Source organism: Microchirus variegatus (assembly GCF_963457635.1).
Source record: "Microchirus variegatus genome assembly, chromosome: 2".
In the NCBI taxonomy this organism is placed as follows: domain Eukaryota; kingdom Metazoa; phylum Chordata; class Actinopteri; order Pleuronectiformes; family Soleidae; genus Microchirus; species Microchirus variegatus.
This window is the reverse complement of record NC_139803.1, coordinates 8,617,110-8,633,231: the sequence shown is the minus strand read 5'-3', so window position 1 is coordinate 8,633,231 and position 16,122 is coordinate 8,617,110. Positions and strand designations below refer to the sequence as shown.

General features: G+C 37.2%; 1 protein-coding gene across 1 annotated transcript in view; it reads left to right on the top strand.

The window, feature by feature from the left end:
• LOC310944610 (rho GTPase-activating protein 26-like) overlaps positions 1-7,192 on the top strand; it is a gene marked incomplete at its 5' end in the record, with an annotated part of 62,189 nt that extends 54,997 nt beyond the window's left edge. Inside the window, 4 exons of the mRNA XM_083910413.1 lie at positions 4,135-4,170; positions 4,263-4,373; positions 5,324-5,415; positions 6,626-7,192. Of these exons, the coding sequence (XP_083766539.1) occupies positions 4,135-4,170; positions 4,263-4,373; positions 5,324-5,415; positions 6,626-6,723 (337 nt within the window). The 3' untranslated portion in view covers positions 6,724-7,192. The remainder of the gene's footprint in view (positions 1-4,134; positions 4,171-4,262; positions 4,374-5,323; positions 5,416-6,625) is intronic.
• Positions 7,193-16,122: the final 8,930 nt, after the last annotated feature.

Sequence of the window (16,122 nt, the reverse complement as noted above, 5' to 3'; positions counted from 1 at the left end):
AAAAAAGAAAAGTAAGGCAACGTTCAAATAAACCTTCCTGGCAAGCAGATTCATTCTTATGATGTTACTAAAATGCCACCCAGGTTTAAAAGTTATGGTGCACATAAAAGGAGGTGCGTGGCTGCAGCTGCTTCAGATAGGAAAAAAGACATCAAAATTAAATCTGTACATTTATTGGGCATTTCTTGACTGAAACACATCAAAAAAATAACATAAAAAGTGTTTAAAGGTTGAATTTAAGAGCAGAGAGAGCAGAAATAAGACCAAGTATTTAATTAGTGAAGTAAATGACCTGTTGCTCCACCTCGGGTCACACTCGTATGGAATAGAGCACTGCCAAAGTTTTTTTTTTTACACATGAATATAAGTATAATTGAGTAATGAATTAACCCATCAGTTAATTTAGCGATTATCATCAAGCAGCTTTTAAAAGGGAAAGCGTTTTGCTTCTTCTTCTCTGGAGTTTGGCAGCATTTTTTTTTCCTTGCATGACATTTATAGACAGCGATGAGTGATTGTCAGCTACTCGGCGACGACAAAGCACAATTAAAATAAAGAAAACTGAAGTGCAGATTCAAAAGCCTCCTGATCGCGTAGTGAAGTAAATGTAAGTGTGGTGTGAATCTGAAAAACAGTCGTCCCCGTTTGAGAGCCTCTGCACTAAGCTTTTCAAAGCCGTCTTCTTCAAGCAGCAGTGGTGGAATTACAACATTTTTAGGATAGTTTCCACTCCATTATGAATATTCCACTGTTCTGAAGTACGATTTTACACAGTACATATCTTTATTTGTATGGAATCGTGAAGTGATTTAAATTAAATGGATATTTTAAAGGTATGAGACAGGGAGTTCGACCTGCTCTTTTACGTCTTTGTAGGTCAAAGTCGAAAAGGACACGTAGCCTAACGTAGTTTTCTGCAGAGATGTGAGATGCACGGAGGTCAGAGGTTGCACATCTGGGTCTTTGAAGCCTTCACTCTGTCATCTTTAAGCGTTGGCACCTTTTCTGTGTTTGTTTTCACTTGGGAAATGCTTGTCATTTTATTCCCATGATTTCTTAGTGAAGAATGTAAAAAAATCCACATTTACAGTCTAACCTCTGAGTCTATACAGCCGACACAAACATATGTGATTCATATGTGGCCTTTAAGACCTGATGGACTGAGGTGTACACAAGTGTAAATGGCAAAATGTCTCTTTCCATCTTCTTTTTCGTCTGCAGAAAATATCTGCTTTTTTATTTGCGCCTGCTGTCGGTTTGGCATTTGGTCGAATACAAATTATATACAACAGACGTGAGTCTTGGAAACGAGAGGAATTAGACGGTGGGAGAAAGTGAGGTGTAAAAATGTTATTACTGCCACCAGAAAGGGAGAAGTTTATGGAAGAGTATGAAAATAAATAAAGCGGGATGAATCCTGAGATTTAAGTCAGATTTCTGAGATTAAAGAAAAAGTCAAGAATTCTCAGATTAAAGTCATAATCAATAATAAAATAAAGTCTGTCTTATTTCTGGGAATTCGCTCTGTTTTATTTTTATGTGGCCCTAATACTCTTCCGTAGAAAATTGTGACCATAAGTGTTTGTAGGAAACTCAGATTCCTTCCACAGCAGCACAACCTCTGACACCATACAGTGTCACGCCTGAATGCCCATGTGTTCTTTATAAGTGGCATAAATTCAAAGAAACAAAAGAAAGACTACAGATTTGATCTGACTGTGTCTGTGTTTGTCTGTGACTTGTTTTCCATGTTTTATTTGGAAGAGGAACTCTATTATGTCTTCATCCCAGTATAACAAAGAGGCAGCAGACACTTTGATGTGAAAAAGCTGTGGCATCCACACTCAAAGGAAGATGGTCGACACTCGGGGGGGGGGGGGGGGGGGGAATGACTTGAAAATGTTGTCTGTGTTAAAGAGAGAGTGAGAGCCGTGTTGGTGTTTGGATGGAATCGGCAAGAAAAGTGGAAAATTAGGGAGGGGGAAAAAAGGCAGAAGAGGTCCAGATTCAAGGTGGATGATTCTTTTTCAAGTGTTCAAGTGCACAGTCGAAAACACAGAAGTGCCTGCACTTCATGATTCGCTCATTTGATTAGCCAAGAGGAACCAGCCCGACCAGTCTCATCTTTCCCCCGCCCGCCTGTCCCTGCATCACTTTAATCAGCAGCTGTCATTATCCAAACAAATATATAATGCAGTTCACAGCAGCATGTGACACACAGACTATACTCGTGACCCATAGCATTTCAGCAGATCCTTTGCACCCTTGTGTTCTTTCTGGTGCCTAAACTTGATATTTGCAGGTCGCGAGGGGCGCACAGATTTATTGTGCAAACAGCCTTTAGGCAGTGGACGATACATTCCTGCTGCAGGACACTTTCCAGGGGTTGTAAACGTGCATTTGTCACGGTAACAAACAGATGTGGGTCAAACGTTATCTTAGCATTTGACTCTGAAAATTTTTGAATATATATTCTTGCTTTCCCGTCTAACAGGATGCATGAGTTCCTTTGAATTTGAAATAGTGATTGTGTTGAAGGAGTGTGTGGGAGTTTCATGAGAAAGTTGATAAATGGCCGACGGGTAAGGGGGGAGAGGCAGGAGATAAATCGAATTAAAGCAGCTGTCAAATGTGTTGTCAGTATAATGAGGAGGCCACGATCACCTGAAATATGTTCTGAAACCTTCTAAAGGAACGGAGACACGGGGGAAGGTAAACCTTGCTTTATAGTCAACTGGAAATTGTCCTTTTGTGCAGCTTTACTGTGGAAAAAGGAAGGAAGGGAAGTAGAGGAGATGAATGTGATAGAAAGGGCGATGTGGGACAGAAACAAAGGAAGCAGAGAGGAGATGAGCGAACACAGTGGTGAGCAATGAAGGGAGGTGGATTGTTGAGACAATTTTCTCAAAATGACACTTTTTTTGCTGCAGTTTTTTTAAACTGGATGTTTAAAAGTGCCAACTTATTACTCATGAAGAAAAGCTCTAAAGCTCTGCACGATTCTTTTTGTATCATTTTTAGTTGTGAAATAATCAGTCTGTCACAAAACCAGACTGTTTTTCTTCTATTTTTGTTGGCTTTTCACTGTTCACGGATTTTTACCCATTTTGAGTACTTTTTGCTCAAAATTAAATGCTTTGTTCATCAGATTGCCTGTAGGTTGTGCTGTAAAAAAGGATATAAGACACTCATTATTGCACATTCTTATTATTCTTATAGCCGTACAAAAGTTTGGGCTCACCTTTACAATTTTTGTCATGTTTTCCATTAAAAGTCACACTCAATAGAGTTGCAAAATGAATAGAAAATATATTACAGACATTGCCAAGATTAGAAATAATGATTTTTATTCAAAATAATAATAATTTTGTCCTTGTGTACCATTAGAACACTGGAGAGGAATGGGCCTCTATATACCTATGTACATATTCCATTAAAAACCAGACGTTTGCAGCTAGAATAGTCATTTACCACATGAACAATGTATAGAGTGTATTTCTGATTCATTTAATGTTATATTCATTGAAGAAAAAGTGCTTTTCCTTCATAAATAAGGACATTTCTAAGTTTAAAGGCCCCCTATTGTGAAAAATCTACTTTTTGATCTTTTAGTACTGATATTTGGGACTCAGTGGGCCATACCAGTCCCCAAAATGTGAAAAAACAAGACTCATCAGGACCTAGTTTAACTTGGGTTAATAGGGTATAATATGGGACCTTTAAGTGACCCCAAACTTTTGAACGGTAGTGTAGATTGTATGTTTTAACATAGTAATGGAGGAAAAAAAGCAGGGAGTTTTGTTATCCGTCTGCAGTTGAACACTCGTACTGTGTCTAACACGAGGGTGTGGTTCCTTTAGGTTTATTGTCTTATGCAGCAACAACAGACAATGTCTGACAATAAAGTTAAAGTACACACACACACACCGATTATGCAGCTGCTGATTCAATCTCATGTCTGAGGGCTGAACGTTGGCACTAAACGCGAGCTAAATTTAGCTTTAATAGCAGCATGACCTCAATTTTCCACACCTGCATCCTTTTTTTGTTGTGCAATTAGAATCTGCTCTTGTTGAGAATTAAAGACACTTAATTACACCAGTATTCATTGACTTGTTTGTTTTTCTGCTGTAGGCTCAACCCAAAAGGCCGCAGCAGCATACCAACCAGGTAAGAACCTTTAGATAACGTTCTGATTGTGTCTTGGTTTTTTTAACGTAGAGTTTTTGCGTAAAGTTTGTGATTCTGTACGTATCCTTCAGTGCGACGTCTCCAAGTCCCGTCTCGCCGCGGTCGCCGTCCTGGCCGATGTTCTCAGCTCCGTCGAGTCCTCAGCCGCCGTCCTCTGCCTCCAGCGATTCCTCGCCTGTCAGGTCGGTCCACATTGTTTGTTTTAATGATTACATTTTTTGGCAATTATGATTAAAATTCCTCCTAAGGTGTGGCACTGTAGGGTTAGAGAGGAGGAAATAAATAGGATTACAATAAGCTTCGCTCTCAGAGGTGCTGGAGTGGCACTTACCGAGCACTATTCAGTCAATTATTTCAATCATCAGCACTGTATTAAACACGCTTTTATGAACTGAAGTAGCTCCTTAAAAAACTCCTCCTGCCAGATGTTGTGACTCATTGAACCGTGGCCTGGTCTCTTGGAAAAATAGTGCTGTTTTCTAAAGTGTTGCAGACGTATTTGAGGAAAGATTCTTACATGAGTGTTTTAACCCCCGTGACATTTTTACAGCGTTATCAAAACACGATCCTGGTGTTTCTAACCTTACAATGCTTTCGGTTATCATCACACGTCAATGTAGCCGACGCTATCGTGTTGAAGTGCACGTAAATAAGTAACAGCGGTGGTTCAGAAATCTGAGCCCTGATCCCGATGAGTCTTTCAGAATGAAAACCTCCTCTTTAAATACTTCAAGAAGCTATCGTGGTGGTAGCGCCGTCACCTCTCACCTTCCCCGTGCCGAGGTGAAAGCTAAATCTCCTCGTGCCACCAGCGGTTGTTACATAAGCATCACCGTTTAAATTCAAATGCAAAACGATGCTGTATTTGGATGCAGTTATCTAACAGAGCCTTGGCAAGAGAGTCTCTGTGTCTGTCACTGTGATTTTAGTGCGATAGATTCAAGCTTTCATGTCCCTCGTTGCTGCTGCTGCTGCTCTTAACAGCTGGTCCTCCTCGCTGCTGCCACTCGTCTCTGCCAACCACAAACCAAAAACTAGTAGAAATAAAAACGAAGATACATCATTTAAATGTGAAATGAAAATCGTCTTTTGTGAGTACAAAGTGTTAAACCTAAAAATGACTTGTCTCCAGCGTTGCAGGCAGGAAGGCTCGAGCGTTGTACGCCTGCAAGGCAGAGCACGACTCTGAGCTGTCCTTCATCGCCGGGACTATCTTTGAGAACGGTGAGTCACTCTCTGGACGAGCCAGGAGAAGAGGGGAAAAGGAAATAATGTGGGCTGGAGGCTCCGTGAAAACAAACAATCACTGTTGAAACAGAAATCCAGCTCTGGGAATTTGCTTCGCCTTGATGCCAGATTTCTTTGTTGAGGCTGAAAATATCTTTATCAAGTTACTGCAATGGTCAGTGGTGTCGGCCAAAAAGGAATACGGCCGGAAGGCTTTTAAAGGCTCCTTTAGATGCCGATTCAGTGCATGCATTTAATGCTTCTTGTCCTTACGACCTTACGTTTTTCCCCCCATTAGTAATGTGAGGAATTGAGTAAGTTGAGTTTACTTGAGTAAAAGTACAAGTATGTTACCAGAAAATCACCTTGGTAGAAGTTTAAGTCACTTTTTGGAAATGAAGTATATGACATTTACTTTACTTGAGTATCAAAAGTCATCCATCCATCCATCTTCTTCTGCTTATCCGGGGCCGGGTTGCGGGGGCAGCAGCCTGAGAAGGGACGCCCAGACCTCCATCTCGCAGGACACTTTCAGCTCCTCCTCAGCAAGTGTTGCAGCGTAAATACAGACCATAATACCAATGGTTAAAACCTTATTCCACCAAGCGATACAATTCAGTTCAGTTCGGTTTGGTTGCATTAAGCAATTATTTGCGTTTCAAATAGCGATCCATACATCACAGGCACACTTTTTGGCACCCTTCTTTCTGTTGGGTGCAACATAGTGGTCCAGCACACCTAAATTGGGCGGGGCAATACTCATAGAGAGGCATAGCTGTTTAAATGCCATTGTGTAATAGTAGGTTTTTGAAGAGAGGATTTAAATAGAGGTCTTAAATAGAGGTAGCGTCGTAAAGAGTGTTGAGAGTTATCTCGTCCAGTGTCATCGGAGCCAGTTTGGTCAAAATATGAGCGTGCAGACACGCAAATCCCTCCACCACCGCTATCCCAGCACCCCTGTGTGCTCGTGGCTCGCCAAGGACGTAGCAGCATCCCAGCTGTCTTCACAGCAGCTCAAAGCCTCTCCACGGCATTTTAAAAAACCCTGTTAAGAGTTCACTACAGTTTGTGTTTGTGTCCTGTCTGAAAATACAAATCTGCCCCATGTGTGATTTTGAGTACTTTTTGCTCAGGTGTGTTGACATAGTTGGTTAAAATTCATCAAATTCTAAGGGTTAAACAGTTGACTTGTTTCCCCCCTCTGCAGTTCATGCTTCCAGGGAGCCAGGTTGGCTGGAAGGGACCCTGGACGGTCGAACAGGCTTGATACCAGAGAACTATGTGGAGTTTTTTCAGTCCACATAGAGTTTTTTCCCTGGTGAGAGACGACCAAACAGACCAAAAAAGGACTATATTTGACTGCACAAGACTGGACCAGATTACAGTACGTTAGATCATTTAAGTGGACTTGTGACTGGACTTGGAACCGTTTCTGGATGAGGCCACTCCTGGAAACTGGACCAAGCGGAACCATTTTGAATGGATATGATGCAGAAATTAAGCGGGAAAAAATGCCCTGAGGAGGGACCAATGAAGTGCACTGGAAAAAAAAAGAAAGAAAAATCTCTGTGTGGTTTTGGCTGTTATTGATTAGTGTGGATGATTCGCTGAAACCCGATGATGATGATGTGATGATGTGTGTGTGTGTGTGTGTGTGTGTGTGTGTGACAGATATGTCTGGGGTTGATCTCTCTGAGCTGTGAGGATAGTTTCAGCCCGTGCTTCATTATGTTTTTTTTTTAACTTCACCTGCTCCCCTTTTTTAAAAATCTGTGTGGTGGTGATCGATGGATAGACTGTTATCCAACATTGGGAGTGGAGTTTTTTTGATTGGCTTTAGGATAAACGTATCCTAATGTGTTATGTGCTATATTATTTCTCAGTTCAGGACCAGATCTGACCAGTTTCAGAGCAGGTCAGCAGCAGGAAACCCCGGAGGAGATCAAGCACAGGATCAGGTCACTTGGAAAAAAAAACAACAACCCCAAAAGGTCAGGATTTATTACTGTGTATATACACAGTATATTGAAATAATGACACATTTGGCGACATTTTCATCAAACCACTTGATGATCATTTGCATAAATGTTTCCTTTCCGACAGAATATTAAAAAATATTACACAGTAGCGTTTAACAGGAAAATCACATGGGAGTAAATAGAAAATGTGAAATGAGACTACTTTGTTTATACCTAAACTTATTTATGAGAATATCTTGAACTGAATTGTACTCTTTTTTTTCTTTTTTAATGACATTGTAAATAAATACACAATTGACATGGTATACTTTTTATATTTTGTTTGTTTAGCAAACTAACTTAATTCCTTCTTTATTGCCGAAAGGTTTGTATCATTTCAATCTATCTACAGCCTTAAATATTCCTTCAGATGTACTTTCGTTTGTTTGTGAATTGAAGCGCATGTGCCGAATAAAAGATAAATCATGACCACCTGTGTTGTTGGATGGTCTAGTTGTCGTTTGTAGATTTTATTGTGGATTGATTTAAGATGTCGAAGTGTTGAGATGAAGAAGTCACATATACAACAGAATAAATAATTCAAATAATCACTGCATTTCAACGACGTACTATTGTTGTCAAATTTTGGACGACATACGAACCGATGACTTTTGGAGATTTATTTTATTTTTTTTTTACCTTTTTTTGGTCAAATTTTGGATGACATGCTATGGTTTGACTTTTTGGTAACATTTTGGATTTTTTTTTACTTTTTTGGTAAAACATTTTGATGAAATTGTATGACTTTGGTCAAATTTTGGACAATTTTTTTTTTTACTTTTTTGGTCAAATTTTTGGATGACATGCTATGGTTTGGCTTTTTGGTCAAATTTTGGACACTTATTTTTTTTTTTTCACATTTTTTGTCAAATTTTGGACGACATGCTGCAGTATGACTTGGTCAAATTTTGGACAATTTCTTTTTTAACTTTTTTGGTCAAATTTTTGGATGACATGCTATGGTTTGGCTTTTTGGTCAAATTTTGGACACTTATTTTTTTTATTTTTCACATTTTTTGTCAAATTTTGGACGACATGCTGCAGTATGACTTGGTCAAATATTGGACAACATTTTTTTTAACTGCTTTTGGTCAAATTTTTGACTTTTTTTTTTTTTGGTCAAATTTTGGACGACATGCTATAGTATGACTTTTTGGTCAAATATTATATTTATAAATATTTTTTTACTTTTTTTGGTCAAATTTTGGACGACATTCTACACTGTAGAATGTCGTCCAAAATTTGACCAAAAGGTCATACTATAGCATGTCGTCCAAAATTTGACCAAAAAGACATACTATAGCATGTCGTCCAAAATTTGACCAAAAGGTCATACTATAGCATGTCGTCCAAAATTTGACCAAAAAGTCATACTATAGCATGTCGTCCAAAATTTGACAGAAAAGTCATACTATAGCATGTCGTCCAAAATTTGACCAAAAAGACATACTATAGCATGTCATCCAAAATTTGACCAAAAAGACATACTATAGCATGTGGTCCAAAATTTGACAAAAAAGACATACTATAGCATGTCGTCCAAAATTTGACCAAAAAGACATACTATAGCATGTCGTCCAAAATTTGACCAAAAGGTCATACTATAGCATGTCGTCCAAAATTTGACCAAAAAGTCATACTATAGCATGTGGTCCAAAATTTGACAAAAAAGACATACTATAGCATGTCGTCCAAAATTTGACCAAAAGGTCATACAATAGCATGTCGTCCAAAATTTGACCAAAAAGTCATACTATAACATGTCGTCCAAAATTTGACAGAAAAGTCATACTATAGCATGTCGTCCAAAATTTGACCAAAAAGACATACTATAGCATGTCGTCCAAAATTTGACAGAAAAGTCATACTATATAGCATGTCGTCCAAAATTTGACCAAAAAGACATACTATAGCATGTCATCCAAAATTTGACCAAAAAGACATACTATAGCATGTGGTCCAAAATTTGACAAAAAAGACATACTATAGCATGTCGTCCAAAATTTGACCAAAAGGTCATACTATAGCATGTCGTCCAAAATTTGACCAAAAAGTCATACTATAGCATGTCGTCCAAAATTTGACAGAAAAGTCATACTATAGCATGTCGTCCAAAATTTGACCAAAAGGTCATACTATAGCATGTCGTCCAAAATTTGACAGAAAAGTCATACTATAGCATGTCGTCCAAAATTTGACAGAAAAGTCATACTATAGCATGTCGTCCAAAATTTGACCAAAAAGTCATACTATAACGTCGTCCAAAATTTGACAGAAAAGTCATACTATAGCATGTTGTCAAAAATTTGACCAAAAAGTCATACTATAGCATGTCGTCCAAAATTTGACCAAAAAGACATACTATAGCATGTCGTCCAAAATTTGACAGAAAAGTCATACTATAGCATGTCGTCCAAAATTTGACCAAAAAGTCATACTATAACGTCGTCCAAAATTTGACCAAAAAGTCATACTATAGCATGTCGTCCAGAATTTGATAGAAAAGTCATACTATAGCATGTCGTCCAGAATTTGATAGAAAAGTCATACTATAGCATGTCGTCCAAAATTTGACAGAAAAGTCATACTGTAGCATGTCGTCCAAAATTTGACCAAAAGGTCATACTATAGCATGTCGTCCAAAATTTGACCAAAAAGTCATACTATAGCATGTCGTCCAAAATTTGACAGAAAAGTCATACTATAGCATGTCGTCCAGAATTTGACAGAAAAGTCATACTATAGCATGTCGTCCAAAATTTGACAGAAAAGTCATACTATAGCATGTCGTCCAAAATTTGACAAAAAAGACATACTATAGCATGTCGTCCAAAATTTGACCAAAAAGACATACTATAGCATGTCGTCCAAAATTTGACCAAAAGGTCATACTATAGCATGTCGTCCAAAATTTGACCAAAAAGTCATACTATAGCATGTCGTCCAAAATTTGACAGAAAAGTCATACTATAGCATGTCGTCCAAAATTTGACCAAAAAGACATACTATAGCATGTCATCCAAAATTTGACCAAAAAGACATACTATAGCATGTGGTCCAAAATTTGACAAAAAAGACATACTATAGCATGTCGTACAAAATTTGACCAAAAAGACATACTATAGCATGTCGTCCAAAATTTGACCAAAAGGTCATACTATAGCATGTCGTCCAAAATTTGACCAAAAAGTCATACTATAGCATGTGGTCCAAAATTTGACAAAAAAGACATACTATAGCATGTCGTCCAAAATTTGACCAAAAGGTCATACTATAACATGTCGTCCAAAATTTGACAGAAAAGTCATACTATAGCATGTCGTCCAAAATTTGACCAAAAAGACATACTATAGCATGTCGTCCAAAATTTGACAGAAAAGTCATACTATAGCATGTCGTCCAAAATTTGACCAAAAAGACATACTATAGCATGTCATCCAAAATTTGACCAAAAAGACATACTATAGCATGTGGTCCAAAATTTGACAAAAAAGACATACTATAGCATGTCGTCCAAAATTTGACCAAAAGGTCATACTATAGCATGTCGTCCAAAATTTGACCAAAAAGTCATACTATAGCATGTCGTCCAAAATTTGACAGAAAAGTCATACTATAGCATGTCGTCCAAAATTTGACCAAAAAGTCATACTATAGCATGTCGTCCAGAATTTGACAGAAAAGTCATACTATAGCATGTCGTCCAAAATTTGACCAAAAGGTCATACTATAGCATGTCGTCCAGAATTTGACAGAAAAGTCATACTATAGCATGTCGTCCAAAATTTGACCAAAAGGTCATACTATAGCATGTCGTCCAGAATTTGACAGAAAAGTCATACTATAACATGTGGTCCAAAATTTGACAGAAAAGTCATACTATAGCATGTCGTCCAAAATTTGACAGAAAAGTCATACTATAGCATGTCGTCCAAAATTTGACCAAAAAGACATACTATAGCATGTCATCCAAAATTTGACCAAAAAGACATACTATAGCATGTGGTCCAAAATTTGACAAAAAAGACATACTATAGCATGTCGTCCAAAATTTGACCAAAAGGTCATACTATAGCATGTCGTCCAAAATTTGACCAAAAAGTCATACTATAGCATGTCGTCCAAAATTTGACAGAAAAGTCATACTATAGCATGTCGTCCAAAATTTGACCAAAAGGTCATACTATAGCATGTCGTCCAGAATTTGACAGAAAAGTCATACTATAGCATGTCGTCCAAAATTTGACCAAAAGGTCATACTATAGCATGTCGTCCAGAATTTGACCAAAAAGTCATACTATAGCATGTCGTCCAAAATTTGACAGAAAAGTCATACTATAGCATGTCGTCCAGAATTTGACAGAAAAGTCATACTATAGCATGTCGTCCAAAATTTGACCAAAAGGTCATACTATAGCATGTCGTCCAGAATTTGACCAAAAAGTCATACTATAACATGTGGTCCAAAATTTGACAGAAAAGTCATACTACAGCATGTCGTCCAAAATTTGACAGAAAAGTCATACTATAGCATGTCGTCCAAAATTTGACCAAAAAGTCATACTATAACGTCGTCCAAAATTTGACAGAAAAGTCATACTATAGCATGTCGTCCAAAATTTGACCAAAAAGACATACTATAGCATGTCATCCAAAATTTGACCAAAAAGACATACTATAGCATGTGGTCCAAAATTTGACAAAAAAGACATACTATAGCATGTCGTCCAAAATTTGACCAAAAGGTCATACTATAGCATGTCGTCCAAAATTTGACCAAAAAGTCATACTATAGCATGTCGTCCAAAATTTGACAGAAAAGTCATACTATAGCATGTCGTCCAAAATTTGACCAAAAGGTCATACTATAGCATGTCGTCCAGAATTTGACCAAAAAGTCATACTATAACATGTGGTCCAAAATTTGACAGAAAAGTCATACTATAGCATGTCGTCCAAAATTTGACAGAAAAGTCATACTATAGCATGTCGTCCAAAATTTGACCAAAAAGTCATACTATAACGTCGTCCAAAATTTGACAGAAAAGTCATACTATAGCATGTCGTCCAGAATTTGACAGAAAAGTCATACTATAGCATGTCGTCCAAAATTTGACCAAAAAGACATACTATAGCATGTCGTCCAGAATTTGACAGAAAAGTCATACTATAGCATGTCGTCCAAAATTTGACCAAAAGGTCATACTATAGCATGTCGTCCAAAATTTGACCAAAAAGTCATACTATAGCATGTCGTCCAAAACCTGACAGAAAAGTCATACTATAGCATGTCGTCCAGAATTTGACAGAAAAGACATACTATAGCATGTCGTCCAAACTTAGACCAAAACGTCATACTATAGCATGTCGTCCAAAATTTGACAGAAAAGTCATACTATAGCATGTCGTCCAGAATTTGACAGAAAAGTCATACTATAGCATGTCGTCCAAAATTTGACAGAAAAGTCATACTATAGCATGTCGTCCAAAATTTGACCAAAAAGTCATACTATAACATGTGGTCCAAAATTTGACAGAAAAGTCATACTATAGCATGTCGTCCAAAATTTGACAGAAAAGTCATACTATAGCATGTGGTCCAAAATTTGACCAAAAAGTCATACTATAACGTCGTCCAAAATTTGACAGAAAAGTCATACTATAGCATGTCGTCCAAAATTTGACCAAAAAGTCATACTATAGCATGTCGTCCAAAATTTGACAGAAAAGTCATACTATAGCATGTCGTCCAAAATTTGACCAAAAAGTCATACTATAGCATGTCGTCCAAAATTTGACAGAAAAGTCATACTATAGCATGTCGTCCAAAATTTGACCAAAAGGTCATACTATAGCATGTCGTCCAGAATTTGACCAAAAAGTCATACTATAACATGTGGTCCAAAATTTGACAGAAAAGTCATACTATAGCATGTCGTCCAAAATTTGACAGAAAAGTCATACTATAGCATGTCGTCCAAAATTTGACCAAAAAGTCATACTATAACGTCGTCCAAAATTTGACAGAAAAGTCATACTATAGCATGTCGTCCAAAATTTGACCAAAAAGACATACTATAGCATGTCATCCAAAATTTGACCAAAAAGACATACTATAGCATGTGGTCCAAAATTTGACAAAAAAGACATACTATAGCATGTCGTCCAAAATTTGACCAAAAGGTCATACTATAGCATGTCGTCCAAAATTTGACCAAAAAGTCATACTATAGCATGTCGTCCAAAATTTGACAGAAAAGTCATACTATAGCATGTCGTCCAAAATTTGACCAAAAGGTCATACTATAGCATGTCGTCCAGAATTTGACCAAAAAGTCATACTATAACATGTGGTCCAAAATTTGACAGAAAAGTCATACTATAGCATGTCGTCCAAAATTTGACAGAAAAGTCATACTATAGCATGTCGTCCAAAATTTGACCAAAAAGTCATACTATAACGTCGTCCAAAATTTGACAGAAAAGTCATACTATAGCATGTCGTCCAGAATTTGACAGAAAAGTCATACTATAGCATGTCGTCCAAAATTTGACCAAAAAGACATACTATAGCATGTCGTCCAGAATTTGACAGAAAAGTCATACTATAGCATGTCGTCCAAAATTTGACCAAAAAGTCATACTATAGCATGTCGTCCAAAATTTGACAGAAAAGTCATACTATAGCATGTCGTCCAAAATTTGACCAAAAAGTCATACTATAGCATGTCGTCCAAAATTTGACAGAAAAGTCATACTATAGCATGTCGTCCAAAATTTGACCAAAAGGTCATACTATAGCATGTCGTCCAGAATTTGACCAAAAAGTCATACTATAACATGTGGTCCAAAATTTGACAGAAAAGTCATACTATAGCATGTCGTCCAAAATTTGACAGAAAAGTCATACTATAGCATGTCGTCCAAAATTTGACCAAAAAGTCATACTATAACGTCGTCCAAAATTTGACAGAAAAGTCATACTATAGCATGTCGTCCAAAATTTGACCAAAAAGACATACTATAGCATGTGGTCCAAAATTTGACAAAAAAGACATACTATAGCATGTCGTCCAAAATTTGACCAAAAGGTCATACTATAGCATGTCGTCCAAAATTTGACCAAAAAGTCATACTATAGCATGTCGTCCAAAATTTGACAGAAAAGTCATACTATAGCATGTCGTCCAAAATTTGACCAAAAGGTCATACTATAGCATGTCGTCCAGAATTTGACCAAAAAGTCATACTATAACATGTGGTCCAAAATTTGACAGAAAAGTCATACTATAGCATGTCGTCCAAAATTTGACAGAAAAGTCATACTATAGCATGTCGTCCAAAATTTGACCAAAAAGTCATACTATAACGTCGTCCAAAATTTGACAGAAAAGTCATACTATAGCATGTCGTCCAGAATTTGACAGAAAAGTCATACTATAGCATGTCGTCCAAAATTTGACCAAAAAGACATACTATAGCATGTCGTCCAGAATTTGACAGAAAAGTCATACTATAGCATGTCGTCCAAAATTTGACCAAAAGGTCATACTATAGCATGTCGTCCAAAATTTGACCAAAAAGTCATACTATAGCATGTCGTCCAGAATTTGACAGAAAAGACATACTATAGCATGTCGTCCAAACTTAGACCAAAACGTCATACTATAGCATGTCGTCCAAAATTTGACAGAAAAGTCATACTATAGCATGTCGTCCAGAATTTGACAGAAAAGTCATACTATAGCATGTCGTCCAAAATTTGACAGAAAAGTCATACTATAGCATGTCGTCCAAAATTTGACCAAAAAGTCATACTATAACATGTGGTCCAAAATTTGACAGAAAAGTCATACTATAGCATGTCGTCCAAAATTTGACAGAAAAGTCATACTATAGCATGTCGTCCAAAATTTGACCAAAAAGTCATACTATAACGTCGTCCAAAATTTGACAGAAAAGTCATACTATAGCATGTCGTCCAAAATTTGACCAAAAAGACATACTATAGCATGTCATCCAAAATTTGACCAAAAAGACATACTATAGCATGTGGTCCAAAATTTGACAAAAAAGACATACTATAGCATGTCGTCCAAAATTTGACAGAAAAGTCATACTATAGCATGTCGTCCAAAATTTGACCAAAAAGTCATACTATAGCATGTCGTCCAAAATTTGACAGAAAAGTCATACTATAGCATGTCGTCCAAAATTTGACCAAAAGGTCATACTATAGCATGTCGTCCAAAATTTGACCAAAAAGTCATACTATAGCATGTCGTCCAAAATTTGACAGAAAAGTCATACTATAGCATGTCGTCCAAAATTTGACCAAAAAGTCATACTATAGCATGTCGTCCAAAATTTGACAGAAAAGTCATACCATAGCATGTCGCCCAAAATTTGACCAAAAGGTCATACTATAGCATGTCGTCCAGAATTTGACCAAAAAGTCATACTATAACATGTGGTCCAAAATTTGACAGAAAAGTCATACTATAGCATGTCGTCCAAAATTTGACAGAAAAGTCATACTATAGCATGTCGTCCAAAATTTGACCAAAAAGTCATACTATAACGTCGTCCAAAATTTGACAGAAAAGTCATACTATAGCATGTCGTCCAGAATTTGACAGAAAAGTCATACTATAGCATGTCGTCCAAAATTTGACCAAAAGGTCAT